This window comes from Myiozetetes cayanensis, unplaced genomic scaffold, assembly GCF_022539395.1.
Source record: "Myiozetetes cayanensis isolate MyiCay16 unplaced genomic scaffold, myiCay2020 scf5-8, whole genome shotgun sequence".
NCBI lineage: Eukaryota > Metazoa > Chordata > Aves > Passeriformes > Tyrannidae > Myiozetetes > Myiozetetes cayanensis.
In genome coordinates this window covers 109,377,466-109,405,119 of record NW_026087742.1, presented here as the reverse complement: position 1 = coordinate 109,405,119, position 27,654 = coordinate 109,377,466, and the positions used below count along the sequence as shown (strand labels likewise).

General features: G+C 48.6%; 1 protein-coding gene across 11 annotated transcripts in view; it reads left to right on the top strand.

Annotated features, from left to right (window-relative positions):
- The window catches only part of BCOR (BCL6 corepressor), an 83,286-nt gene that overhangs the window by 45,463 nt on the left and 10,169 nt on the right, over positions 1 to 27,654 (top strand). For 7 of the 11 annotated variants that reach the window (XM_050331437.1, XM_050331439.1, XM_050331436.1 and 4 more), the window contains exons 4-11: positions 44 to 2,866; positions 3,584 to 3,637; positions 4,091 to 4,274; positions 12,196 to 12,477; positions 12,875 to 13,228; positions 19,241 to 19,563; positions 19,903 to 20,172; positions 26,735 to 26,901. In XM_050331437.1, the coding sequence (XP_050187394.1) occupies positions 44 to 2,866; positions 3,584 to 3,637; positions 4,091 to 4,274; positions 12,196 to 12,477; positions 12,875 to 13,228; positions 19,241 to 19,563; positions 19,903 to 20,172; positions 26,735 to 26,901 (4,457 nt within the window). The remainder of the gene's footprint in view (positions 1 to 43; positions 2,867 to 3,583; positions 3,638 to 4,090; positions 4,275 to 12,195; positions 12,478 to 12,874; positions 13,229 to 19,240; positions 19,564 to 19,902; positions 20,173 to 26,734; positions 26,902 to 27,654) is intronic. The other 4 variants (XM_050331444.1, XM_050331442.1, XM_050331445.1 and 1 more) reach the window with 4 other exon arrangements.

Here is a 27,654-nt window from a genome sequence, read left to right as displayed (position 1 = left end):
TGTTAGTTAGATGTGAAAGTAACATACTTCTTGTTCTGTAAAGGTGGATGCGACTACAGCACATCGCATTGACAGTCTTGCAGCTCTGAGTATGGACAGGTCTGGACTCATGCGAGAAGGACTCAGAGTCCCCAGTATCTATTCCAGCTTGTGCGGACTTGGCTCGGAAAAATCACGGGATGCTACGAGTTCGATAGCCGGCCTCGGATTTACTCCTGAAAGAAATCCAGAGATACAGTTTAAGTCTAATCCCCCCGAAGCGGTAGAAAGCGCAGCTGTCTCTGGAAAAGCCCCGAATGGCTTCAGCGCTATTTACAAAACGCCACCTGGAATACAAAAAAACTCTGTCCCGACGGGGGAGACGCTGGGTTTGGACCGGGCTGCGGGTGACAGGCAGAGTCCCCTCGGTGTCAATGGTGCTAGTTACCTAAGGCTCCCCTGGGTAAACCCCTATATGGAGGGCACAACGCCTGCCATATACCCTTTCCTTGACTCACCAAATAAGTATTCGTTGAACATGTACAAGGCATTGCTACCTCAGCAGTCCACCTACAGCTTACCACAGCACCTGGCTTACTCACCCGTATGTACGAACGGTGAGCGTTTTTTATACCTGCCTCCCTCCCATTACGTTGCCCCCCACATCCCCTCGTCACTGGCATCACCCATGAGGCTCTCGACCGCTTCGGCTTCACCGGCAATCCCACCTCTGGTGCACTGTCCGGATAAGAGCTTGTCGTGGAAGATGGGTGTGAGCCCAGGCACCCCTGTGGACACGCATGCCTACCCCCACATCCAGAGCAGCAAGCAGCCCCGGGTCGCCGCTGCCAAGCCGGCGCCTGCCAACTTGCCGGCAGATCCCGCGCTCCTGCTGCCGCACTCACCCCGGCCATCCCCCCGCCTCCCTCTGCCCACCCAGGTGGGGGATGCCTACACGGATTTCCACAAACACTTCCCCAGGATCACCACCTCTCCCTCCTCTGCTGTTACCCTCCCAAAGCCCTACGTGAACGTTGGTGGTGAATTTCCACCCTCTCGCCTCTCCAATGGGAAGCTCCCCAAAGGCAGCGACGCTGGTGAGGCGCCCCCACCATCCGCTCCACATGCACGGAAAGCCAGCCACGACCGGAAAGATGGCAGGTCTCCCCCGCTCCTGGAAAAGCAGACCCCAACCAAAGATGTCACCGACAAACCCCTGGACTTGTCAGCGAAAGTGGTTGATGCAGAAACTGCTGGCAAGTTGGACCATGGTAAGAAAATTATGCCAACAGTGCTGGTGCATGGAAGAGCAGGAGGGGGGACGCACTTGCCTGGCAGTGACATCATTCAGAAAGAAACCATTTCTCCTGGGAACAGCTGCCCCATCTACAGGCCTGAAATTATCAGCACGGCACCATCCTCCTGGATCGTTCCTGGTCCCAGCCCCAGCGAAGAGGCTGGGAAGAATCTCCAGCTGAAAAACAAGGCACTGGACTGGGTTATCCCACAGCAGCGCAGCTCCTCCTGCCCCAGGATGGGTGGCACGGAGGCAGTCGTGGGCAGCGTTTCGGGGACGGTGTCGGCGGGAGGGCGGCCGGCGTCGGCATCGCCAGCTCCCAACGCCAACGCGGACTGTCCCAAGGCAGCCCGGAGCTCTGCGGAGAGCACTGCCTCGGTTATACAGCATGTCGGGCAGCCCGTCGCCACCCCTGCGAAACCGAGCAGTAAGGTGGCCAAATCCTGTGGCCAGGAAGCCAACTTCAAGGCGAGTGAGACTGCCCTGGCCTCCAGCCCCATCTTTCTGCCACCCAATGAGGCGTTCCGCTCCCCACCTCTGCCCTACCCCAGGAGTTACCTCCCGTACCCCGTGCCAGAAGGGATAGCCATCAGCCCTCTCACCCTCCATGGGAAAGGACATGTGTATCCACATCCTGTCTTGCTGCCCAATGGCAGCCTCTACCCCACCCATCTTGCTCCCAAACCTGGCCTCCCCTACAGCCTGCCAGCAGGGCGGGGGGAGTTCATGACCTACCAGAACGCACTGGAAATGGGGATGGTGCACCCCATGCTGCTGCAGCATTCAGCTCTGGAGATCAATAAGGAGGAGAAGCCAGAAAGGAGGTCACGGTCTCACGAGAGGGTCCGATATGAGGACCCGTCTCTGCGGGGCCGGTTGCCAGAGCTCCTGGAGAGTGGCGGGAAGATGCATTTCGAAATGCCCAGTGACAAGAGCGTGAAGTTGCACCAGAGCTCTGGCCATAATAAAAACTCCGCAAAAAGTGACAAACACCTCTTCCCGGATCTTCTCCGAGACGAGCAAGAGGCTAAAAGTGAAGCAAACGTAACGAAAGCCAGCTTTGCCACGGAAAGCAGTAATCAGACTAATGACCCTACAAAGCACAAGGCAGAGCAGGCGCCGCAGCACAGAGATTTTATTGTAATGAGAGAGGAGTTTGGAAGAAATAATGATCTTCATGAAACCTATAATTTCAAGCAGGCCCAGAGTTCATCAGTGTTCGGCTTAAGGAAAGAAGATTTGTCTGTGAGCCAGCCTAAAGAGAGAGTGCCGGTCCAGCCTTCGCCGGTTTTCTTGGAAAGCGCTCACGAGAGTGATGCTCCGGCTCTGGCTTTTGGCAAGGTGCAGGAGGACGCGAAGCCATTCTGCATGGGGACCGCACCGCCCAGCATCGACGCCAACCAGACCTATACCAAAGACGGAGCCGAGGATGCAGAATCTGCCGATGGCAAAATACTGAAGCCCAAGCCGTCTAAGTTGGCCAAGAGGATCGCAAACTCTGCCGGTTATGTAGGTGATCGATTCAAGTGCGTGACGACCGAGCTGTACGCCGACTCCAGCCAGCTCAGCCGGGAGCAGCGGGCCTTGCAGGTGAGTCCGCGCGGTCCAACAACTGCCGCGCTTTTTGTCGTTATTTCTCTGTTGCGAGTCACAGTTGAGTTGTTAAGTTGAGAGAAGCAGCGCAGGTGGGAGAAAAAAATGGAAGTTTTTTTTTTTTTGTTTTTGTTTAGGGGCATACTCTCCAGAAAAGGGTTTTAAATAGCAAAGTAAGTTTGTTAATGAGAGCGAGGCGATGTAAAGAACAGTATGCGTGGCTTTTAGGTATGTGCGGGCTAATAAGCTTTTAAGGGCTTTTACTAAGATCTGATAAAAATGTTAATGCACGTTAATGAAATGTTTGTGCAGTTACGAGGGGAGTCGGACAGGCATGCATGTTACCTTGGCGCTAGCGATGGCTGTAATTTCTCAGCTGGCCTGTAGTGCCAGCTAGCAAAGCGTACCCAGAAGTTGTGATTAGTATGCCAAATGTGCCGTTTGATGGAGAGGAGTCGCAGTCATGTATTAGCGGGTCTCAGGCAACATTTGCGCCAAGCGAACGCGTAGGAAAGAGTAGGAGCGGTATTGAGGTTGATGCTGAGGGATGATAGACAGATACTGTGTAGGAATATTCTTAGGGTGTTTTACTTTTAATGAAGGGATGAGTTAAGCCAAATTGTTTTGCATTGTTAAGAAAAGAATTGGTTTATGCTTATAAAAATGGATGAAATTATCTAAATGATCCATTGAGTGCCCATTTTAATTACATAGATGGAAGGATTACAAGAGGACAGTATTTTATGTCTACCTGCTGCTTACTGTGAGGTCAGTTCTTCAAATTTTTATTACTAGACTCTTACATAAACCTTTGAGTTAAATTTCATTTCCAAATACACAAAGGGAAGTTTGTGGGCCATGGTCGTCTTTATTCATTGTACAGTTTTGTGTTGTTGTGTTTCTTTTTATTTTATTTCTTTTTGGTTTTGTCTCTTTTTACCTCCAAAATGGAATGTTTTTGTTTTATATACAATATACATTTATATATAATCTTTTATATATATATCCCCTTATATATGAAAGAATTGTGTGGCTATTTGCTTATAAGATGCTAGAACATTGTTTTATGAGTCAGGTGTGTTAAACTCCTACCCTTAGCTATCTATCTGAAACCTTTGGTTTTGAGTCAGTTCTAATTAGAAAATGCTTTTATGTAAGGTAAGGTAAATAAAGTAGTTTTTATTGCAAGACTTTTTTTTTTCATATCAATTCTCTTTCTAGCGTGCAATGATGCGCTTCTCAGAGTTGGAGATGAAAGAGAGAGAAGGCCAAACAGCTACCAAAGACTCAGAGGTCTGCAGATTCAGCCAGGCAGACTGGGAAAACTTGAAAGGAAACAGTGAAAAGAAGCCAAAGTCTGTCGCTCTGGAAGATGCCATTGCTGACCAAAATGACAATGACAGATGTAAGCGAATTTAGATGGCTTTCTGAAGCGTGTGTGTGTCTCTGTGCCGTGGCAGCTTGCAGCAAAGCAAGCAAATCTTTGTGCTCTCATGGTGTTGCTGGTTAAAGTCACTGGCCTGGGCCTCAGCAGGTGCACAGCTGCCATGGGCTGGTGCCCTCCGTGCTTTGTTTTGGGGTTTGCAAGTTACTGGTTACTGTTGTACCTGTGTTTCCGGAGATAGTTAACTAAGTTATTGCCTTAAAGAGGTGAGGTCCACATCAGCCAGTGAAAGCAAAGGTCCAAGGTTATATTTTAAATACAGAAAGGAGGTGGAGGAAGAGAGGGAGGCAAGAAGGAGTTCAGCTTCCTGAAGCTGCAGCAACTCTGGGAGGTGCCAATTTGTAGCTTTCAGGTGAATCAAGGATGGAGGACAGAAGAGTGATGGGGAGTGGGAAAGGATGTGGTTTGCTGGACTGGCTTAGCCTTGAAAGCTGATGGTAACAACTCCAAATGACCAGAAGCTGGTTTGCCTGGATGTTTTCTTGCTGCAGTGGCTGGGGAGGTGCATGTGGCACAGGTTCTTGTAGGCAGGCAGAGTCTGTGAAATTCCCCATGGGGCTGGCAGTTCCCTCTAGGCTGTGGCAGGGTGTCAGAGGACTATGGAAAATGCAACATCCTAAACCTAAGATAAACTCAAATAAATAAATAAATGGTATTAGGGGATTTTTTACTGCATGCAGGAAAAATCACTTTTGCTTTTTTCAAGTTTTGCTTGAACTCTCGGTGAGCATGTGGCTTCTATCAGTTTTCATAGGTTTTTTTTGCTTTACCTATGTATTTAAGGAATGGATCAGTTCCTTCTGTTGCTACTTTGTTCTGAACAACTCAGAAAGAAAAAAAAATCTGCGCTGAGAGCATTGCAAAACAAGAGGAAACACACTGCAGACTGCACCATGCGTGTGTGTGTGCACTGTGTAACTCGGTGGTTAAGTGTGCTCTTCTGTAGGTGGAGATTCATGAGCAGGGCTAGTAGAAAATACTGTTCAGGCAATTTAATAACTTTGAATCATTGCTCTGGTCTTTGGTGAATGCTTTTGGTGGAGAGCATGCTGGTCAATCATACTTGCTCGGTTGCTCACCTAAATCAAGTTACGGTGGTGTTGCTGTCTCTGGAATAACGGCCTCAACACAAATGGGCCTGGCAAAAAGGCAAGGGAAAGTTTTCATTGTGGAACTGGAGAGGGTACTAGGGTGGGGAGGGGCAGACTGAGCCCCTGGAGAAGCTGAGTGGCCTTTCCCTTCTCCAAGCTATACTTAGGGAGCCTAGGGGAGGAAGACACAGCTGCCCTTGCAATCCCTGTGCTAAAGCTGAGAGCTGGGCAGGCTCCTGCCCTAGTTCCCCCCCTCACCGCAGTCTTCCTTGCCCCTCAGAGGACTTGGGATTCCCTGGTGGTGTCCCCTGTTAAATTCCACCCTGTGTGTGCTGGAAAGCTAGAAGAGCAGCAACAGTCTTGCTGGCTAGTTCTGGCTGCAGGGCAAGATGGGTTCAGCAAAGAGGGGATGGTGGGCTGGGGGGTTGAGGAATGGACGCAGGGGACTAACGGAGAGAGGGAAAGCTTGCTTGGGCTTGGTATGTGCTGCTCGGCATGGGGTGGGGTCAGTGGAGGATGGTGGAGAGGAAGAATATTAGGGCATCATTATGTGCCAAAATACCGTCCCCTCGTCCTTGCAAAAGGCTAATGATACGGTTGGTCTGTAAATTCATCATTTATTGAGGTCTCCGGCAGTTGAATCTGTTGGCTAAAATGCGTTTGAGACGGTTAAATAACTGTTGGAAGCAGGGAAAGTGTATTCAGTCTTAGGTTAGTTCATTCCTCTCCTGTGTTAATTAGCTTTGATTTAACAGCCTATTTCAGAGTTTAGCCAAATGTCTGAACTCCTAAAAGCGCAGATCTGTTCTGCTGAGGGAGCTCCTTCTCTGTATGCTCGCCTGGGCAGCAGCAAATACTTACCAGTACAGATTCAGGTCTCAGTAAAAGTTTTTTTATCGTGGTGGTTCACCTCCTGCCCCTCGGGATAGCAGCTGATAAATCAGGAAGCCGAGTTTCACACCTCTTGAATGCCTCTACTGTGGTGGCTTGGGCTCTCTGTTGGGGCTTGAGCCACCAGCAGTCTTAATGCATCTCTCACTGAGAAACTGGTGAAGGGGTGATGAGTTCTGCCTGCTCTTCCCCAGCAAGAGTCAGGATTACTTACCTATTGCCTTCTCTCTGCCTTCAATTTCTAACCACACTGTTGGTGCCTTTGGCTTTAGAGCTCCTGAACGGGAACGAGCTGATGGTTTGCAGCCTCATCTGTTCTCCTTTCTGCCGCCTCCTGCAAGCGATCTCGCTGCTTGAAAAGTTGTTTCATCTTGTTTTGTGTAGCGTTTGTCCAGCGCTGTCTTAAAGCGAAGCACTGTGCCTTTGCCTGTGCGAGCAGGAAATTTAGGAGTGAAACCAGTGAGCTGTTAGGTGTGACCCCCACTGTGCCAGCACCTCACCTGCCCGATGCCGGCGGGGAATAAGGAAACTGCAGCCAAAACTGTGCTCGTGGCACGGAGCCAGCTCGCAGGGCTCCCCTGCTGCCGCCTCGGCACAGTCGCAGCCGTGCTTGGCTTGGAGCACCGGAGCCGATCGGGGCCCTGGCAGCTGCTCGGCCTCTTGGCTCCTCTAAATCTACCAGTGCCACAAAGGGCTAAATAACACAGGCAGGTGATGCTTACAGAGGCATCTGATGGGATGGAAATGGCTTTTTTTTCCCTAGCTGTGTTGCACATGTACAGACTTCCTTGGAAGCAAATGAAGGCACAATACCCGATATCTTAAACTTTTCCTCTGAGTTGGCAGTGCATGGCTTTGCTGCACTGTACTGGGAGTCTTCTTAAGCTTCAGTGTGCCTTCTGGAGAAAGGCGAAAGAGGTGGGCTTTTGTTTTGTTTACGTGGTTTTTTTTTCCCTGTTGTGCCTTTTTTTTTTTTTTAAAGGCCCAATATAAGGGAGGTAGCCATGTTAGCTAATTAATGAGCAATTAAAGCCAAGCAGTAAAGTAGAAGTGCTTCAGCTCTCTCCCATCTCGTTTAGGTTTTGCCGGGCATCTGAGAGCAGCCGCGAAGCTGCTTTGTTGCCAAGGTGACTTGTAAATGTTGCTGAGGCGATGCTGCTCTGGTGCATTTTCATAGCACAAACATGATAAATTATGGGATGCATATGTCATGAGTCATAGGATTGTTCAGAGATCAAGTGATTTAAGCTATTGGCACGGACACACGCATCAATATGGGCATGTGATGATCGCATGTCGGTTTGTAACAAAGCTCTCCTAGAATTGAAAATCATACCCGAGTGTGAAAGAGTGAATAAATTCTACAAGCTGTGAATTTCTTGACTGGGGAGCATGATTTCGCCTGTTCATTTAATTTTCTGGGAGGAAGACACTGCCTGTTTAAGCCTTAGCTGGGAAAAATTACCCCAATATGTTAGAAGCCTGATCTTAAGGCATGAGGTCACAAGGAAGAAGTTAAAGCAGTTTCTATGTGTGAGGGTAAATGGTGTGATGTGCCAAAGCACATTACGCTATAGATCTTCAGCGCTGGAGAGGTGCTGGTGTCCCTTTGCGTGGTAATCCCCTGCTTTGCTTTTCTCTTGCTGGGCTGTGTGTATACTGGAACAAATGAAAGATGGAGACAGTAAACATGTCCTTTGCTCTGGTCAGTTATTACCTTCCTGCCATGGGACATAGTGCAATAAAAAGAGAAGAAACCGAAAAGTCTGTACATTGAGACTCGTGGTTGCTTGTTTGTGCAGCGTGATAGTCTTGGTCAGAATGAAACAAATGCTGAAAGCTCCCAAACAGAGGTACTTGGAGGGGAAAAGGAAATCAGCTGGGGTCCCTCTGCCCCATGGGATACTCAAAATTGAATACAGAAGATGTCTTAGGGAATTTCTTGCTGTTGTGATGTCTGTGCTGAATACTGGGTTTTAGCATTTGGATAGTCATTACCATTCTTCGATGAATAAAGGGTGCATTGCATAAGTGAGCGCAATGAGAGGTTGTTCCTGAGAAGAGGAAAGGCTGTTTTTAGCTGCCATGTTATTTGAACAAAAGAATCGCAGCTTAAACACTAAGATGTGTTTCCTTGTTTGCATTGCACGGGAGGGCTTGGTCTGAAGCAGCTGTCAGGGACAGGAAGATGGAAAAACGAAAGAAAGTTTTCTTTGGGTAGGGTGTTTTTGCTTGTGTGTAACCATTTCTTGTTAGACTGTAACCCATGTGCTAAGGACCTACTGCTTCAGGCAGAAACCAGATGTGAAGAAGCTTTAATTCTTCCTTGTTTCTAGTTTGGTATGATGGTGAGAAATGGTTTGAGTTGTTGGTGCTGGTTCTCACAGCTGGTGTGAGACTGGCAAATGCTGGAGGCTTGAGGAAGGAGCACAATTTAAGAGTTTAATCTCCTTACTCATAGAGGTGTGTTGCTATGAGAACTCAGCATTTATCCTGTGTTTCTTGCTGCCTCATCTCTGTTTGAATAATGATAATACAAAAACTCCCGAGTATTTTGTTGCTGTTTTCTTCCTCGGGCAGAGAAAAGGATGTTGTAGATGCACGGAGCGGGAAGGGGTTGGTGGGAACAAAAGCGCGTAAATTCTCCTCATCGTTCGGGCATGCACGTTATGCTTATGTTGCTGTGCCTCATGTTGACATTTATATCTTAATTTGTGGAGACATCGTGTCTGACCTGTGTTGCTTGCAAAACAGTTTGAGGATAGAGTGGAACCCGGTGGTAAAATATTAATAGAGCCTGTGCTCCGTGAGGCGGTCGCTGCTGTGCCAAAGGGAAGAACCTCTGGGCATGCGATGTGTCCGTGCAGGCTGCGCAGAGAGCCTGGCAGCCCGTGGGTTACGCCGTGTCCCGAACAGTGGCTGACCTTTGTCCTTTGGCATTGGAAATCCGGCTGCGGGAGAGGCGGGGAGCATCGGAGTCGGAGCAGAGAGGCAAGGACGCGTCCCGCGCGCCTTCCTGGCCGCGCTGCCGATGTCCTCCCGTGTTGCTGCAGGATGATTACACAACCGGGATTAGAGCGCGGAGATGCCGCTTCTCTAATGGTCTTAACTGCATCTAGCGGGACAGATTTCACAGGCGCATGTGCCGCGGGCGGTCCTTGAGAGGGATTTCTGGCAGCCGAGGAGATGTAGCTCTGGTCCCCCGAGGGGTCCCTCTCGGATGTGACCGGAGCGCGGAGGCCAAGGTGTCACAAGAGCTGCTGGCAGTGACAGCCTTTGGGATGAGCCTCAGTAGGTGTGTGGTGTTCTCCTCAGCACGTGGGGCCCCGGAGAAATGCTGACAGTGACAAGCTGTTAGTGAGGTCTCTCCCTTTTTATTTTTTTAGCACAGTCTGAGCGAGCAGCGCTCGGCATCGCTGTGCCGAGTCCTCTTGCAGATAGAGAAGGAATTAATCTGCAGCAGGTCGCGTTCGGTGGTGGCAGGCTGGAATTAGCTTGCTGTTTCCTGCAAGCTGTAAAGATTAAGACCATCACCCCCCCCTCCCTACACCCTGCTACTTCCTCTGACCCTGCAAGAGCTTCTCTGGGAATTGGTCAGGATGTGCCTGCCTTTTCTCAGGCCAGACAGTGTTAGGAGCAGGAAAGTTATCCCGACGTAGAGACTCTCAGCAGCGTGTAGCTGTTGGTTCTGCTGGAGACAAGAAGGCTCTAAACAGCAGGAACGTGGCTGAGAGTGCCCTTACCTGATCTGTTCAGGGAAACTGACCACAGAAGTATAATGTTTCCTTATGAAAGGAGGAAAATAGCACATTGCATTAAAAATGTAAAATGAAATCCGATAGAAGCGTTTATTTCTAAAGTGATACTTAAAACGTGGCTGGTCCAGCTTCTTTTATGCTGTGTGGAACAGGGCTGCTGATGCTATTGGTGTTGTTATAGGGTGCAGCTGTGGGGCAGCATCTTCATGCCTGATGTGCAAACACGGGGCATTGCCAGATTCATCCTGGTTTGGAGGGACATGGCGATTCAGGGGCACAGTCGTAGTAAGCTGAGATACCTGTTTTCTGGAACATGTCAGCATTGTTGACTGGAAGAAGTGTGACAGAGTGTGTTTTAAAATCTTGAAGGGGAGCATGTGTTGGCCAGACAGCCTCGTGGAGAGGAGCATCACCAAGTAGCAGAACAGCCCGAGCGTCCTGCTCGCCTGCAGAAAGTCAACTTGTGTTTTGATTTTTCTTGGCCAGTATCTTCTGCTGTTTTATAAGCAGCCCTGCAGGCAGCTTTCCAAGCAGCGTAAAAATTATGTGGGGTGTCTTCTGGTGCCTGCAAACATCTCCGGAGCCCTTGGTGCTTCTTGGAGCCATTTCCAAATTGCAGTGAAGAGAAATTTCATCAGAGGAGGTTTTTTTCCCCCCTCCCCCCCTCAGCCTTCCATTGCTGACAACAGGTATTTCAAGGACAGTCACGAAATCAGAAGGTGTTGTCAGAGCTGTAGGAGGGTGCTCTCAAGATAAGGTGGGATAGAGTTGGGCTGCATCCAGAGGCTACCAGTGCCTGAATGCTGCTGTGGTGGGGCTGCAGGGAAGCAGTGTTTGCCCTGGTGAGGGGGAAGAGCAGAAGTTGAAGGCCAGGCTGTAGGGGAAGGAGACTGAGTAAGGACAGGGAGGATCGGGGAGGGAAGGACAACAGAGCTGTCAGGAGTCCAGGTAGGAAACCAGCAGATGTGTTTGCAGGAAGGTAAATGGGAGAAGGAGGTATAGGAAAAGGGACAGTGAACCGTGGGGGAGTAGGATGGAGCATAGTTTGCCAAACAGCAGCAGAGATGCAGAGAGAGTATTGGTCAGCCAGGAGGGCTAAAACGCATGGGAAAACCAACTTGTTTGTGAGAATTGTAAATAAGAAGCTGATTATTTGTGTTGCAGTCTGTACTGCACGTCTGCCTAACCATGCCTCAGCTAGTTTGGTTAAACCCAAGAAAAAACACCTTATTCAAAACGATGATTAAGTGTAATTTTAAGTCAAGCATCCATTTAAAATTGCTTAAGCTGTTGCTGAATTTGGGCGAACGGTACTGGAGAGAAGCTGAAGTTCAGGCAGGCAAGGCAACATGGTTGTTTTTGTGGCTAATTTGTCAGACTAGTTTCTAGTAAGCTTTTCAGAGCTCACCCGCTTGCTGTTGCTGGAAATATTCCCTGAAAAAAGTGAGGTCTATTTTAAAAGGAGGTGACAAAGATCATGTGAGGTACAGTGACTGGCTGGTTACTTGGAGTGAGGAAGCCTTTTTATAACCTTGGATTCAAGTAGCGCTTTTTGCAAAATATCACAGCTATTCTTAGTGGTATTCCTGTGTCTGTGTGTGTGTGTTCCTTATCCAATTTATATCTCCAGAAAAAGGGACCAATGCTTTTAAGTGAGACTCTGCAATTCAATGGGAGAAGTTAGCAAAAGATAAGGATTATCATCAGAAGGTATTTTTGAAAACAAAGTTGCGAAGTGGGGCTTGGATTGTTACTTTCCACGGTTTTGGGGGGTGAGGATGCTTTCTGAAAAGGATCTGTGCTTTCAGTGTCTAAAGATGTTTCTTTATTTAAAAAAGCATATTGTGATGTTTCTATGGATACAAGTATTGTGAAAATTGTGCTTCTTAAATTAATGTAAAAACAATACAAAGTAGTGTGCTTTTTGGGGCTTTTGTGCTTAACTGTTGAGAAAACTGCTGCCTTAGGCTCACCAGAGGAGACTTGTTCCAAAGTACAGTTTTGTGTTTATTTGCGTGTCTCATGAGCCATAAGTCATGGTGGAGATGACACTGAAGAGATAAGAGAGCAAAGCTTTCTCACAATGAATTGTGTTGTATTTATTAGGTCTTGTGGTGTTTGTTTTTATTTTTTTATTTTTAGGTAACTTTACTAGTACAGAAAACACCCGGGGTCATTTTCTTGAAACTCCAGAGGAAAAAGATCTCTCAAATGAGAAATGTTGTTTAGAGAGACATTCTGTATATGAGAAAGCGGAAGACCAGCCAACAGAAGAAATTGGCCAACATTCATGTCCACGTCTGGACAGGAAGCGTAAACACTCTGGTGAGAGAGTGCAAAATGATGGCAGCCAAAATGAAAGCTTTGTGGATGAACTGCAGGATGAAGTTGTATCAAAAGCAAAAAAGAAGAAGAACTCCAAAGGTAAGACAGCATTTTGCTTTGGTCTCTCTTCAAGGAATGTCTTGTGAAAGGAATGTCCCTTTGGCTTAATGTGTTTCCATTTTTGAACTTGCTAGTTACTAATGTGAGCACTGTCATTTCACTTTAAATTATATATATGTATATATATGTATGTATATATATGTGTATATATATATGTATATATAAAAAGCTTGGTATATAAGGATAAAGCACTAGTCATTGGACACTGTAGCCACAGCAGTGCAAGTTACTGTAGTGCATGTAACCCTTAATGAGCGAACCTTTAAAATGCATAGTGTGGTGGTAAAGCTGAGACTATATGCCCCGAAAGTGAAATGTAGCTTTTGTTTTAAGTTGAGGGGGCTTTTTGATTAATTTTTAGTTATTTTTCCATTAGATGACTGGCCTGAGAGGGAAATGACAAACAATTCCTCTAACCACTTAGAAGAGCCCAATTGTAATGAGGTGACCAACCTGAAGGTGTGCATTGAATTAACAGGGCTCCATCCCAAAAAGCAGCGTCACCTGCAGCATCTTAGGGAACTATGGGAGCAGCAGGTGTCACCAGAGAGATCCCCGTCCGGCAAGTTGGGCCGGCAAAGCAGGAAAGATTTAGCTGAGGCTGTTCAGCCAGAGGCCACTGCAAAGGTCAAAGACTTCACAGAAGAAAGGCACACCAAGAAAAGGTCAGAGGCCAAAAGCAATAGAAGTTGGTCTGAAGAGTCCCTCAAAACAAGTGACAATGAACAAGGTATGCAGAGACTTACTAGGGAAACCAGCCGGCTTTAGCCTTTACAGTGACGCATGCTGCCACCGATGTTAAGGAATTGTCGAGAGCTTTTTTTTGTTTCTTTTCTTTCTAAGTTTTATGTATATTTCTGTAGATGTCCATTTGTTTAAGGACTGACACCTCCTCTTTAAGAATTGCACTGTAGCTGATATTTGTCAGACAAGAAAATGTGTTTGTGTGTGTAACTATGTGTTTGTGTGTGTGTGTGTGTGTGTGTGTTTCGGCTTTAAATACTTCAATAGATGATGCAAAGATGAAGTTTATGTTTCTAGAGGAGAGCAGGGGGGGGGCATAAAATGCAGGCATGCTTCTGGGTGAGGGAGGGAGGGAGCAAACAGGCTGTTAGTTCATGTAAGGATGTTTAACCACACGTAGTATTTGAGGGCCTCTGAACCTCTGAAACAGCGTCAGCACAGATAGCAGTTCTTGATCTTGGGAACCCAACACCTCCAGCACCCTCAGCACTGCTGGGTTTCCCTGCCTTTCCCAGGCCATATGCTCAAGAGCAGAGCTCATCCTCCTCCCGATGAGGGTGCCTTGCTGGTTCATCCTGAGCATGTTCTGTAAACCCCTGTCACCCCACTTTCCCAGCCCCTTGTCAGAGATCTTCCCAGCAGCTCTCTCCTAAGGCATCTCTTCCTCAAAGCACATCAGCTTTCCTTGATTTGTTTCTGGCTGCTTCTTTCCCCCTAACTCCACTTTTTCCTTTTTCCCATCCTTTCTCCCATTTCTGCCACTTCCCTGTCCTGGGAGAGTGGAAATTGTGGAGACAATCTGCCACATTTTCATTGGGATGGACAGGTCACTCTCCTGTCCCTACTGTCCTCAGCCCCTGAGCACCTTTTGTGCTCTGATGCTTTTCTCCTTCCCTGTTAGATTTTGCCACTTAGTTGGAGAACTGGTGGGGAACAGCATCAGGCAGCCCACTTGACAAATCCCCTCATGCATCCCCTGTACATGATTGTGAATCCCTGTCTACTCTGGGCACAGCAGCAAGCCTTTGTCTCCTCTTTTTACCTTGTCAGGTAAAAGGTTGTAAATACCCTTTTTTCCTTCCTCCTCTTGCCTGTTTAAGTCCTCTGCTTGTTTTTGAGGAGAGGCTGTTTCTGGGAGGGGGAGCTCTGAGTTGGATGTTTGGGCTTTCTCCTCCTTGACAAACCTGGGACCTTCATCAAACTGGAAGACATTCACACTCCAGTTGGCCTAACCTGTAGTTTAGCTGAGATCCCCTTGAAAGAGAGAAGCATGAAGAGAGTGGATCCTCTTATCCCATATCATGGGAAGGACTGAGTCCAGATGATCCTGTGCCAGTGAGGGTTTTCCTGGCTAGCGTCTCCAAAACAGTCACAGGCAAAAATATCAGCTTGTCTTCGGTCCTAAGGCTCCTCATACGTCCTTCCCCTTAGTAGGATTATCTGAGGGCAAAAAACCTCGAACTTTGATACTTATTGATGGGGAAGGTTCTCCAAAAGGATTTGCGGAGTGGGAGATCAAAACTTGGTTTAAAAGAAGCTTCTTTGACTCTTACTTCCTTGCTTTATGTGCTGCCTTGGCGAGCATGGTATCGGCTCACACACCCCTGCCCATCACCTGCCCCCCTTTGTACTTTCAGAGAGAGAGACCTTGTAGAGATTAAACGAGGGTCACTGACAAGAAGCTGCATTGTGTAAGGACACTCTCACTTTCCCCTGCATTGCCTCCCGTGGCAGTGACAGGTTTTCTCTAGCACATGACCTAAGGGAAGAAAAAGAGGTGGCTCCCGATTTATGCACCGTTCCCAACAGCATGCAGGTTCGCTCGCCCTTTGGCTATGAAAAACCTCTTGGTTTTGGAAGCTGCTGTAAAACCATGAACTTGACTAGATTATGTCTTGCTATTCATTGTACAGGGTCACTGGAGATCATTCAGATCATTTTGCTGATGCTCCTGCAGCCCTGTTGAAGTGCAGACCTTTGAATCTCCATGTTCTTAGTTCACTAGGATGAGGACATTTTTCCCTGTAGTGTGACAGGGCATCCTCTGTGTGACAGTTGCATCAGGATAGAGACTTCCAGCTTGTCTGTCTTGCTTGGGGCAAGTCCTCAAACTTTTCTTAAACAAGCAGATACTGTCAGCGTGAGAGTACACACTGTCGTTTGCAGATTTCTTTTTAATCTGGAGCTGGGAACATCTGTTCCCTGTGTCCAAGCACTGCATGCAGATGTGGTAGTCTCTGCTTGTGGGAAGCTGGTTGTATCTCAAGCAGCGAGCCATAGCACGACATCGAGGTCTGCCTCTATGCCTGCGAAGCCTTAGTCTAACAGCAGGATGATTTGCTGCCTGTGCCTGCAAATCTCTGGGAACAAGGAGGGTTCTGACTTCTGTGCTTGTTGCTCCAGTCGTGTTCAGCCTGGGATTTTAGTGTGGGAGGAGTCACGTGTTGCATTGTAAGCTGCCACCGTGCTGTCACCCCTTTGTTCCCCGGTCAGTGCCAGAACCATGAGAGCTGGCATGTGACTTGCCCGAAATAATTTCAGGGGAGGATGGTTTGAGAGCTGCCCTGCGGAGAAGGACTTGGGGATGTCTGGGGAGGAGAAGCTCAGCATGACCTGGTAATGTGCACTGGCAGCCCAGAAAGCCAGACGTGTCCAGGGCTGCATCCTAAGCGGTGTTGGCAGCAGGTTGTGGGGGAGGAATTCTACCCCTCTACTTTGCTCTCATGAGACCCCACTTGGAGTGCTACATCCAGCTCTTGGGCCCCCAGCATAGGAAGGACGTAGACCTGTTGGAGCAAGTCCAGAGGAGGCCACAAAGATGGTCAGAGGGCTGGATCACCTCTTCAATGAGGTCAGGGGTTATTCAGCCTGGAGAAGAGAAAGCTCTGGGGAGACCTTATAGCACCTTTTGGTACCTAAAGGGGACTTTCAGAAAAGCTGGTGAGAGACTTTTAACAAGGGCATGTAGTGATAGGACAAAGGGCTAATGGATTTAAGTGGACAGAGGGCAGGCTTAGATTAGGAATTAGGAAGAAATTCTTGACTGTGAGGGTGGTGAGGCTCTGTAACAGGTTGTCAGGAGAAGTTGTGGGTGCCTCATGTCTGAAGTGTTCAGGGCCAGGTTGTATGGAGCTGAGAGCAAGCTGACCTAGTGGAAGCTGTCCCTGCCCATGGCAGGAAGGTTGGAACTAGGTGGTCTTTAAGCTGTCTTCCAGCCCAAATCATTTTATGATTCTGTGATCCTGCTTGCAAAGTGACGTTGCCGCACAGAGTCTCCGGGACGTGGCAGGTCTTTGAGCATGGGGATGCCTGCAACCTCAGGGCATCATGCTGCTTACCCAGACCCATGACCAAGGTACAAGCCACAGTCTTTGCTGGGGTCCCTGCTGAGCTATAACCTCATGCTGCTGGTGGTGGAGTAGCCAGCTCTTTAGGTGGTCCCCCAGGGAGCTGCAGCTTCTCACCTGGTGTGAGGAGAAAACCCAAACAGTGTGGAACCAAAAGCCCTGAGGAGAGGAGCCAGGAGGATCTTGCCCACCAAGAAGCCTCTGCCAGCGCCTCAGAGCTGCCTCGGGCTGCAGGCAGTGTGAGAGCCACTGGCTTGGCAGGCAGGAGGAGGCAGCTGCTGGGGTGGGAGTTGAACAGGCGAGCGTTCAGGTGACGCGGCAGCAGCTGCTTTTCCGTGTGGACCTCTCTGCATCCCGCTCCTGTGGGAAGGGAGACAGGTCCTGCTCTGAGTCAGACTTGCCACAACCCACATCAGTCAGAGGTCTGGGTTTTTTGGGGTTTTTGGTTTGGCTGCTTTTTTTTTTTTTTTTTTTCCATGGAGATTTGGGGATATTCCTGATCACCCTTGTTTTTCTTCTCCCTTCATGAGATCAGAATGATGGGGTGAGGTTCCAGGTTTAATCACTTGCCTCTTTTCTGCCAGTGTTGTCTTGCATTTCCCAGGCTGATGCTTGGCTTGTTCTGTGTGGTGCTGGCCTCTTGCAGTGTTATTGATCCTGAAGCTCCTGGGCATAGCGTAGCTACTCTCTGTCTCTTAGCTCCGGCGCACTTCTAGCCTGGTGCCTGCTGTCACCACCACAGTGGAGGGTCAGAGTGGAGCACAGTTTACATGAAGCTTGCAGGTGGGAATACACATTTTCTTGTGGTGATTAGACTTCTGCTTTCAGTGCCTCGGCATCTCTGAGTGGGAAAGCCGGCAGTTCTTTGAGATAGGCTTCCCTTCCTGTGTTTTTTACCTCCATCTTTTCAGTATTTCTGTCCTTCTCCAGACCTGGGAGTTTTTCATTCTCTTCTAGTTTTTCTATGTGCAACAGTTTGTTCCGTTTGCACTCACCAGCGCTCATCACTGCCACTTTCCATCTTTTTAAATTTTTTTTTTTCAGTAAGTGATTAAGCAGGTAATGATGATACTTCCGTATTGGAATTGGGCTTTTTACGTGCTACTTCAGTTAGGTTAGTTGGGATTAAATGGGAGAATTAAACACTCCTTACTTCATGCTGTCTACTGAGTTGGAAAGACAGCCTTGCAACCTACGACTGGGCGCCTTCCTTCAGGATTGCAAAGGCTGAAAAATTTACAGGATTTTTGCTGAACAATCTGCACATCATGTGTCCCATAAATTCCCTGGCATCTGCTTGGCAAGCCACAGTATGCGTCTTTTTCTAGAAAGTGTCTCAAAAGAACTGAGGGATTTCTGTTTTCATCTCTAATCTAGAAAGCCTTCTGTGAGTTGCTTTCACAGATCTATTTAAAGGAAGACAAAAGTGTGAAACTGCCCACCAGGAGGATTCTAGATTTTATTTTCTTTTTTACCAGCTGGCTCTGGATCTCTTTAAATAAAGGTGTCTCTTCTCTGAGCACCTGCTTATTTGCTCCTGCCATCTCTTCTGTTCTGAAAACAGCATCACTTCAGAGACTTTTTGGAGCAAAGGAGCCTCTTTCAAGTGCTCAGGGTTTTTTCTGCACCTTCCCTCAGTGGCTGTGGTATTGTTTGGCCAAAGTTTCCCTTCCTTTCCAGCAACCTTTAATTTTTCTGCAGAGGAGTTTGTTCTGAGGTCACCTCAATTCTCTTCCCAAGGGAAATTCAGACTATAAAAAAAGTCAACTTTCCTGTCCTTGTTTTTTTGTAAACCTGCTTGCACTCTGAAAAACCCCAAGACTTAACCATGCTTTTTGCATGTGGCCCAGATTGTGGGATCCAACTTACTGGAGCTATAACCCCTGCAGGAAACCCAGGCCTGCCAGTATTCTGCCATGGGCAGCAGAGCACTGACCTCACTGTCCCAGAAAGAGTCAGTTCTGGATGGAGTTCTCAGGAAACATCCAATTGCTTTTTCTGCAAAATCCCTGTGCTTTCTGATAGAGCTTGTACAGAGCTTCTGTAGGGACAGCTCCTTGAATAGTCTTTCTTCTCTCGGCTTGTTTTTGAAGTCAGAATGCTGCTGAGATGTTCCCTGTCTTATGGCCATCTTGGGGCTAAGCTGTGCTGTCCCATTCAGATCTGATCCAAGCTCCCACCTCTCTTCCTTCCCCTCTTCCCTCGCCATCCTTATGTCTGCCCTTACACCCCACCGAGCCAAGGGCAGGCAAGCCCAGCTGGGCCCAGGCTGCCGGAGGAGTTGGTTCCCCATCAGATAAAGCAGTTCCCAGGTAAGGAGGCGAGTTTTTCTCTCCGCTCTGCCTGTGGTGGCCGGGCTGCGGCACTGCCGAGCTGGCGTGGCACCGCCACCGCCTGTCCCCGGCGGTGCCCCGGCACCTGGCGCGGGGCGCTTCGTTCAGGGATTTTTATTAGGGCCTGATAAACTGTTAACGTAACGTCGACTGGTGAGACGCTATTTGCAGTTGGGATGTGGAACACTTAAAATATTAATGATTTGAAAATGTAATTGTAGATCTCTTAAGCAGTCGAGGAGCTTTGTGTTAAGTGCTAGCGATGCGTTTTCCTTTTAACGCACCATGCGATGTGTAATGCCTCTCCTTCCCATTTAGGCTTGCCCGTACTCCAGGTGTCTCCGCACATGAAGAGCCTTTCATCCACCAATGCAAACAGCAAAAGGCAGGCTCAGCCAAACTGTACTCCAGCCTCGAGGTTGGCTGCCAAACAGGAGAAAATTAAAGAAAGCCGGAAGACAGATGGGCTGTACACAGACGAAGAGGAGGATTTCCAACATGCATCTCTGCTGCAGAAATACAGCGAGTGTGAGAAACCATCAGGGAAACGTCAGTGTAAAACAAAACACTTGGCACTGCAGGAGAGGAGGTCATCTCTGACAGGGGATGACACCACAGATATCGAAAATGCTGAAGATAAGGTATCTTTATTTAGACTTAATTGTCCACCGACCTCTGAAAAGGCAGAACCAGCCTGCTTAAAACTAATGTGCTGTCGTGCATGCAGGGTAGCAGGGATTGCGTTCAGCTTCGTCCGTGGATGCTTTGCACATTTTGTATTTGTTTTTCTTAACCTGAGCTAAAAGCACTATTGCAGGGGGTGAGGCATCTTGCATTTAAAATCTCTAGCGGGTCTTTCTTAAAAAATTAAATGTGAGTGGAAAAGTGTAATTCTTTGCTGACAAAATATAGTCCCACTGCTGTACTGTAAAAACAAGGATAGAAAGAAAACAAAACCAACACCGTAATGGTTTTGACAGGTAACGGTAACGAGGAAAGTCAGGAAGCGACCAGAGCCTACTTCAGACTGCGACTCCTTGCCGGCCAAGCCGCACGAGCAGAAGCCGTACGATTGCCTGCAGCAGACTCCCTCATTACTACCCGTCTCACAGCCCTCGCAGCTGCCGATCGCCAGCCCCCCTCAGGAGACCACCCCGAGCCAGACGATGCCGCCCGAAGCGCGGAGGCTCATTGTCAACAAGAACGCAGGGGAGACGCTGCTGCAGCGGGCGGCGCGCCTGGGGTACGAGGTAAGGCTTCCCCGGCTCCCCGCGGGATGGTGAGGGTTTGGTTTCTTTTATTTCAGAAGTTAAAATGCTCTTTTCCAGTTTTATCTGTCGGTGGAAATTCTTGCGAAGTGGCAGCTTTCGGTGTGGTCGTTTAATTTGCTGCCCCTGCCCCCCTCCTTTCCCCTGTTGTGTGAGGTTCAGAGGCAGGTTGCTACGGGAGTGAGTCCCCCACCGCTGTTGGGTCAGCTGGCAGGGACACAGGGTGAGCAGCATCCTGTGGGAGTGAGCAAATGGTAAAGTTTTATTGGTAACCCTCACTTCCCTTTAAATATAAACCATCTGCAAACAGAACAAATGCCCTTTTTTTTTTTTTCTCCCTCCCAAGTAATCTTTATGGTGATCTTTAATGAGCTGTATGTTTTCTGCTTTTGTTGTTAGTGAAGAGCATGTAGTTTAGGAGAAGGGTTTTATTTTTTGTTCTTTTCTCCAAGGAGTATCTGGTATGTGACACAGGATGTAGCGCTTGGAGTGTCCTCTTGCATGATCAGACGCATCATAGGAGCACTCTGCATGCTTTATGCTCAGAGTCTGGAGCTGCTTGGCGTAGCTGGAACAATGTTGTCTAATGAAACGGGCCCCCTGTTGCTACAAAAATCAGAAACCGATGAATCCCTCAGCTCTGCCGTTTTGAAGCACGCTTTTATTGGGGAAATATGGGCATGTAGGTATGAGTGCTGTTGTTGCTCGACGTCACGTCTTGCACAGAGGTGTTTCATTGCACAGAACGACTGCTGCCTGTGGCAGAGCTGCAAGGTTTGTCGTGGTGGTAAGAGGGCTGCCTGGACCTCAGAGCCCCACGTGGGAAGGTGGCATCAGCCCGGGTCCAGGTGGGACCGTCCCAGCCTTGGGAATTTGCTTGAGACCTTGAAATGCCCTTTGTATAGCTGGAGAGCTTTGTGTGGAAGAGGCCTTGTCCAGCTTTGGAAAGCAGGGTTTGTTGGAAAGGTTTTGTTTACCCTAGACAAAGGCTTTTTCTAACCCAGGGCACTTCAGCTCTAGCTGGGAGGAGAAACGGTTGTTACAACATTGCTATGGTATTCTCCGTAATTTAAATGGTTTAATTTTCTGTGGATCCAAAATCAAAATGTGTTGTAGGATGTGCTCCGAGCTATCGCTGTGTGTTTTCTTCCTGCGTGGGGCTCTGTCGGGGTGGATATGCTTGAGCACTTCACTTTCTGTGCCCAGCACACTCCACTGGGCCCAGCTTAATGGGAGCAGCTCCGAAACTTAGTGATGGGGTGATGTCCTGCTCGAGCAAGGGCTCAGGGCTCTCTCCATTCCTTTGATAGCAGGAGCTCTCTGCAGCATTGGCTGGTTGCAGAAAGCTGGGGATACCCAGGCTCGCCAAGGTGGGGGTAACCTTGTGTGCCACCCATGCCTTCTCATGAATAGCTGATTGGGGATTTTGATTTTCTGAACTTGAATTCACCCAAAAGTTCGAGTGAACACCCTTGTTTTTAATAGGCTTAAATATTCAGATCGTTTGATTTGGTTGCTCAGCTGGTGTTGGCAGCAGTTGGTTTCTGTTGTTGGTGGAGAGAGGAGCAGGAGAGCTGAGTGGGGGCAGGGAAAGAGCCTGGTTTGTGCACCTGAGATCTGGGATCTGACATTGTCCGTGTCTTTCAAGGCTCAGAATGGCGGATGGCTGTACCATCCTGTTGGGGCTTCATTTGGCCTGTGGTGAGCTGTCATGGCTTTTAAGGCAACGAGGCTGGTGAAGGGTCTGGAGCACAAGTCCGATGAGGAGCAGCTGAGGGAGCTGGGAGTGTTTAGCCTGGAGAAGAGAAGGCTCGTGGGAGACCTTATTGCTCTCTGCAACTACCTGAAAGGTTGTAGCCAGGTGGGGGTTGATCTCTTCTTCCAGTCAACCAGCAGTAGCACGAGAGGACACAGTCTTAAGTTGCGCCAGGGGAGGTTTAGGTTTGACATTAGGAAGAAGTTCTTCAAAGGAAGAGTGACTGGGCACTGGAAAGGGCTGCCCAAGGAGGTAGTGGAGTCACCATCCCTGGAGCTGTTTAAGGAAAGACTGGATGTCGCACTTAGTGCCATGGTCTAGTTGACAAGGTGGTATTAGGTCAAAGGTTGGACTCGATGATCTCAGAGGTCTTTTCCAACCTAGCTGATTCTGTTGTCAGCTGTGGAAACTCCGTAGGTGAGGAGTTTTTCTTGCTAGTGACGAGACTACAGCAGTTAGTAGAGCTGAATTTCCTCTATCTCCAGAAAATACGAGAATGGTCAAGAAGTTACAGATTCCTCTATTAAAGAATGAAAACGAGAAATCTGGATGAGTTGATGTAATATGCTGGTCTGTGACCTGTGACAACTGCACAGGTCTGCACACAAACTGTCTGTTTTCTGCCATCCCTGTTAGCAGGGCAGCAACCTGTGGTGGGCACATGAGGGCTTCCCCATAGCTGCAGCGAGGGCAGCCCCATGGCCACGGGCCAGCTCGGTGGCAGGGGAGGCAGACGAGTTTGCATCATCCGGGCCACAGCTCGCAAAGGGACGCCGGGTGCTGATTCAGGACTCAGAGCTGGAAGTGGCTGGCACCGCAGGGCACCACCGAGCCCTGGCAGCGGCAGGAATGCCGTAGTGCCCTGAGACCGGATGAGCCTGTGCCTGCCCTTGGCAGCCTGCCCGCCTGCCTTTGCAGCAGGGATGCCCTGAGGCCGTGCAGGGATCCCACTCCAAACCCAGAGGCGGTGCTGGCACCTTCAGCACGAAAAGGTGCTGGCAAGCTGTAAATGCCGCTCCCGGATCCATGGGGAGCCCAAATGCTGCCAGGTCATGTGCCTCTGCCCTGCTCTCGGTGCCACAGCACAGATGTGCCCCAGATCATTGCGGGGAGCACGACACAAGCGGTTACAGTTTTGCGTGTAAAAGCTGACGCAAGCCTGAAATGTCGAAGGACAGATGCGGTTTGTGTCTGGTCAGATAAATTGCAGGGCTGCAGCCTACAAGGCTACTTAAAGACATTGCAGCAAATGGTCTTAGGCGCTGGAAATCCCTGCTGAAGCTTTGCCTTTTCTTCACTAGGCTTCTACTGCAGGCCTTGCTTTGGCAGGGTGTTAGCAACCCATCCCAGTGTATGGGCACTTTCCAATCCATTCTGTTTTCCCCGTTTGAAACAAATGACTTGAGATAATGGCAGTCTTAAAACTGTAATTTACTTTTCGTGAAGAGGGAATTACAGGGAGCATAGAGTCTTTTTGGGGGGAAAGAAATTACAAAAAGGCATAATGCATTTGATGTGAGAGGAAACACTGGCTGTCTCTGTGCTGCTTTTTGGTGTGTATCTGGATGTGGTGGTGTTGGCTGGGGTAGAGTTAATTTTCTTCACAGTGGCTGGTATGGGGCTGTGTTTTGGATTTGTGCTGAACACAGCGATGATAGTATGGAGATGTTTTTGTTATTGCTGAGCAGTGCTTACACAGAGCCAAGGCCTTTTCTGCTTTTTGTACTGCCACGCTGGTGTGAGGAGACTGGGATGCATGGGAAACTGGAAGGAGACAATGCTGGGACAGCTGACCCCAGCTGACCAAAGGGATAGCCCATACCATATGACATCATGCTCAGTATATAAAGTGGGGAGAGGAAGGAGGCAGGGGACGTTTTGGAGTCATGGCATTTGTCTTCCCAAGTCACTGTTACGCGTGACGGGGCCCTGCTCTCCTGGAGATGGCTGAACCTGCCCGTGGGAAGCAGTGAATTAATTCTTTGTTTTGCTTTGCTTGCATGCACGGCTTTTGCTTTCCCTGTTAGACTGTCTTCGTTTCAACCCATGAGTTTTCCAACTTCTACACTTCTGATTCTCTCCCTGATCCCACTGGTGGGGGAGTGAGTGAGCAGCTGCGTGGTGCTTGGCTGGGGTTAAACCACGACAGTGAACTTGCAAAGTTCTCTGGTCGCTTTGGTATTAAATCCTTCCTGTGAAGGCAGTGAAATTAGAGGAACATGTGGTGTATGGTAGGGGTTGGGGGAGAGATCATATTTGTTTCCACGGGGTTTAAGCACACATGAAGGTAGGGCTTATCCGGGCATGGGGAGAGGGTTTGCCCTGGGAATATGCCTCATACAAGGGTCTGGCCCTGGATCTCCTGTATCACTGCCACAGGAGCTCCTGAGCATCATCCTGCCCTTACACTGCTCCCCTAGGGCTCCTGCACCCTGCGTGGGAATGGGCCTCACTCCTGGGGTTTGGTGTGGTGCTGTGGGGAAGTGTTAAGGCTCAGCATAGAACGCCTCACCCAAGGGCAGTGTTTTGAGGCTGGATGCAGGGGAATAGTGCATCTTGGTGGCAACATGCATGCCTGGGGCATGGGGGATGTGCAGGGGGATGGCTGACCTCTTCCTTTGGAAAAGGAGTGGGAGCTGCTGCTGTGGAGTACAGGTTGGGTGGGAGAGATTGATGCAAAGGGCACCTCTTCTTAGATGAGGATGGAGCATGCATATTTGCATATTTTAACGCTGCTGTTTGCAATTTGGCTAACAACCTGCAGGCAGTGGCAGTGGCACATTCCTTGGCTGGTGAGGTGCTAGTTTGCCTCTTTGGATTAACTGCAAGTGATTTTCAGATTGCTGGTTTAAATAGGAGCACCTGAGCAGACATTAAATTGCCCCGTGGCACTCTCACAGCCTTTCGTGAATGTTAGCGAGAAATGCTTGTGAAACCAAAAGTGTGTTTGTGGCACCACATGTTCCTGTATTCGGCAACGATGGCTAATTTTTTTGTAAATTGAATAAATCATGTTAAAAAAAGTTAATGAGGCATTTAATTAATTAACAATGTAGAGTTTTATGGTCTTTATGGTTACATTTTGTGGTTAATGACATTCTTCTTATAGCCTCTTAACACAGAATTGCCCGGCAAAATTAGCCTTTTTGTCCAGTAGTAGGTATTCCACCCTAGGACGAGCCTTTGCTTTTAACAAAAATAGATGAAAGGTCTTTTATTTTGAGTTACAGAATCTATTTTAAATGGTAACTGCATGCTAAAAGCAGAGCTGAATACAGCAGCTGCTTCTGCTACCTATATCCATCTGCTAATTTGCCTGGCAGGGTGGTCTGGTTTTAAAGGAAAATTCATACCTCCAGAGTATAGTTCCGCACAGCCCTTCCTTATGAGCTTGAGCGTGTGCAGGGTAAAGAACATCCGTTCTGGAGCAATTTTTGGCCTTTGGGCTGGTTAGCAGGAACCCTAAAAAGCCCTGTTCTGTTTGATGAGAGGGGGGACTGTGGGGGTCCCAGGTTAAACCGGTGGATGAATCGGGTACAGGTGGGTGCATCACTGGTGGCAGGTGCAGGGCATGCTCTGGTGCCTGGGATAGGCAGCTCATTAGCTCCTGGCTTTAGCCTGGTTAGTGAGGGCCTGCTAAAAGAGCAGCTTCATGCTGTATCCTGGATACCGGCTCTCGAGTCAGGTACACCCAGAGCACAGATTATTGCGGGCTTTCCGGTAGATTCTGAAACGGGAGGAATAAATGCGTCGCACCCGATGTTGTTTTATTCTCTTGTTTTGGCAGAGCAAACACTCACCCCCTCCATGCTGTACCTGGCTGTGCAAGGGTGTCACTCAGCCTTCCAGAGGAGCAAATGCAAAATTAATGGTTTACCACTAATCTGGGAACGTGGGGGCTGTTTTATGCCCTGAGCATCTCTTAGAAATGTGTTTTGTTTTGTTTCGCTTTCTTTTGCGTCACACACAAGTCGAGGAGGACTAGCACCATCCTGAGTTTTTAGTTGAGTGATGGAGCAGTCATTGTTTCAAGGCTGCAGGACAGCGTAGAGCTGAGTCTGGCCTAGGCTCTCGAGCGTGGTATATTTGACTGCAAGATGAATCGTGTTAAATTCACATGGCTTCCTGCGGCGCCGGGCTCGTTACTGGAACCTGGCGCCTGGCTTTAGTTCTGCATGCAGAAAACCGGGGTGGATGAAAATGGGATTTCCCCGATCTTGATAGAGCCGAGCTGTTTTTTGTTTGCCGATAGCAAACCATCCTTTGTGTGTCTTAAATGTGTTTTTGTTTCGGGTCACGCACTTTTTAAAATCGAACCGACTGTGTCGGGCTGCGCTGCTGTTACACTTGCAGAATTTTCTGCTAAAAATTGCAGATGTAAGAATAAAAAAACCTTCCAGCTTAGCTTTATGTATGGAAGTTTTGAGAAGTGGAAGGTTATGCGTTTTGTCTGCAAAATTTGCACGTTCCCCCTCTGTGTTGATTCCTGAGGTTGTGGGTTTCAGGAAGGTCCCTGCAGGGTGCAGAGCTCTCGGTGTCTCTTTGCCCAAACTAGTCTGCTCAGGGAAGTTGTGGTCTCTGCTATGTCTCTCTCTCTCTGAATAAACAGGACTGTCAAGAGCTCCCCTTCTATTTTCCTTTTGACTGACCCATCTCAAAGAGTACATATCACAGGGATTTCATCTTTTGGCCTTTTTTTCCCCCCTCCTTTTCCTTCAAGTAGAGAAACCTGTGCATTCACGCAGCAAAGAATAACTCTGATGCATCTGTTTTTCCTCCTGTTTCCAGGAAGTGGTTCTGTATTGTTTGGAAAACAAGGCGTGTGATGTGAATCATCGTGACAACGCGGGTTACTGTGCCCTGCACGAGGCCTGTGCCAGAGGCTGGCTGAGCATCGTGCGGCATCTCCTCGAGTACGGCGCCGATGTCAACTGCAGCGCTCAGGATGGAACCAGGTTAGCAGCTCCCCTGGCCCCCGGCATCGGGTGGTCACCACCACCCAGCCCTTCCCTCTGTGCCCTCTCCATAATCCTCCCCTTGTCCCGCTCTCCCCATCCTGCATGAAACCCTCAAAGCTACCAAGGTCCTCCTTGTTGCTGGTCGCTGGGCAGGAGCATGCAGTTAATAAAGCAGTGGGGGCACACTTCTGTCGTGACTCGAGTTCAGTGTAATTTTATTTTTTTGTTTCTGGGAATTTTAGTGTGTTGTGCCTTGGTGGTTTTTTGGTGGGTTTTTTTTAGCGTTAGTGAAATTGCCAGCTGCAGGGCAGGAAGGAGGGATGCTTGAGCTGCAGCCCTGCTCGTGTGCCCTCCAGTTCCTTTGAGTTGTGCCGAAAGAGTGGGTTTTGCCTTGTTAGCAGGGTTACTTTAAAGAGCACTTCAGGCTTTTGTGGCGATCGGGTGTGCAAGTCCTATATATGCTGTACAAAAATGTTGTTTTGCCGAACTGTTAAACTATCTGCTCATTTGATATTTCGGCTTTACTTTTTTTTAAAATCCCGAATTAGCCTTTTTTAGTTTCCTTCACAGAATGGTAGGGATGCTTAGTTCCTGTGCTGGCAGAATAGATAGCAAGCTTTTCTTTTTTGCATTGTGGAGATAAAAATGCTGCTCCCACCTTTTTTTAAGCCTCTTGTGTTATCTCCTAAAGTACCTCTTTGACCACCTCTGCGGGACTGACCTTGGGGTAACTTGTCCTCAGCATATGCA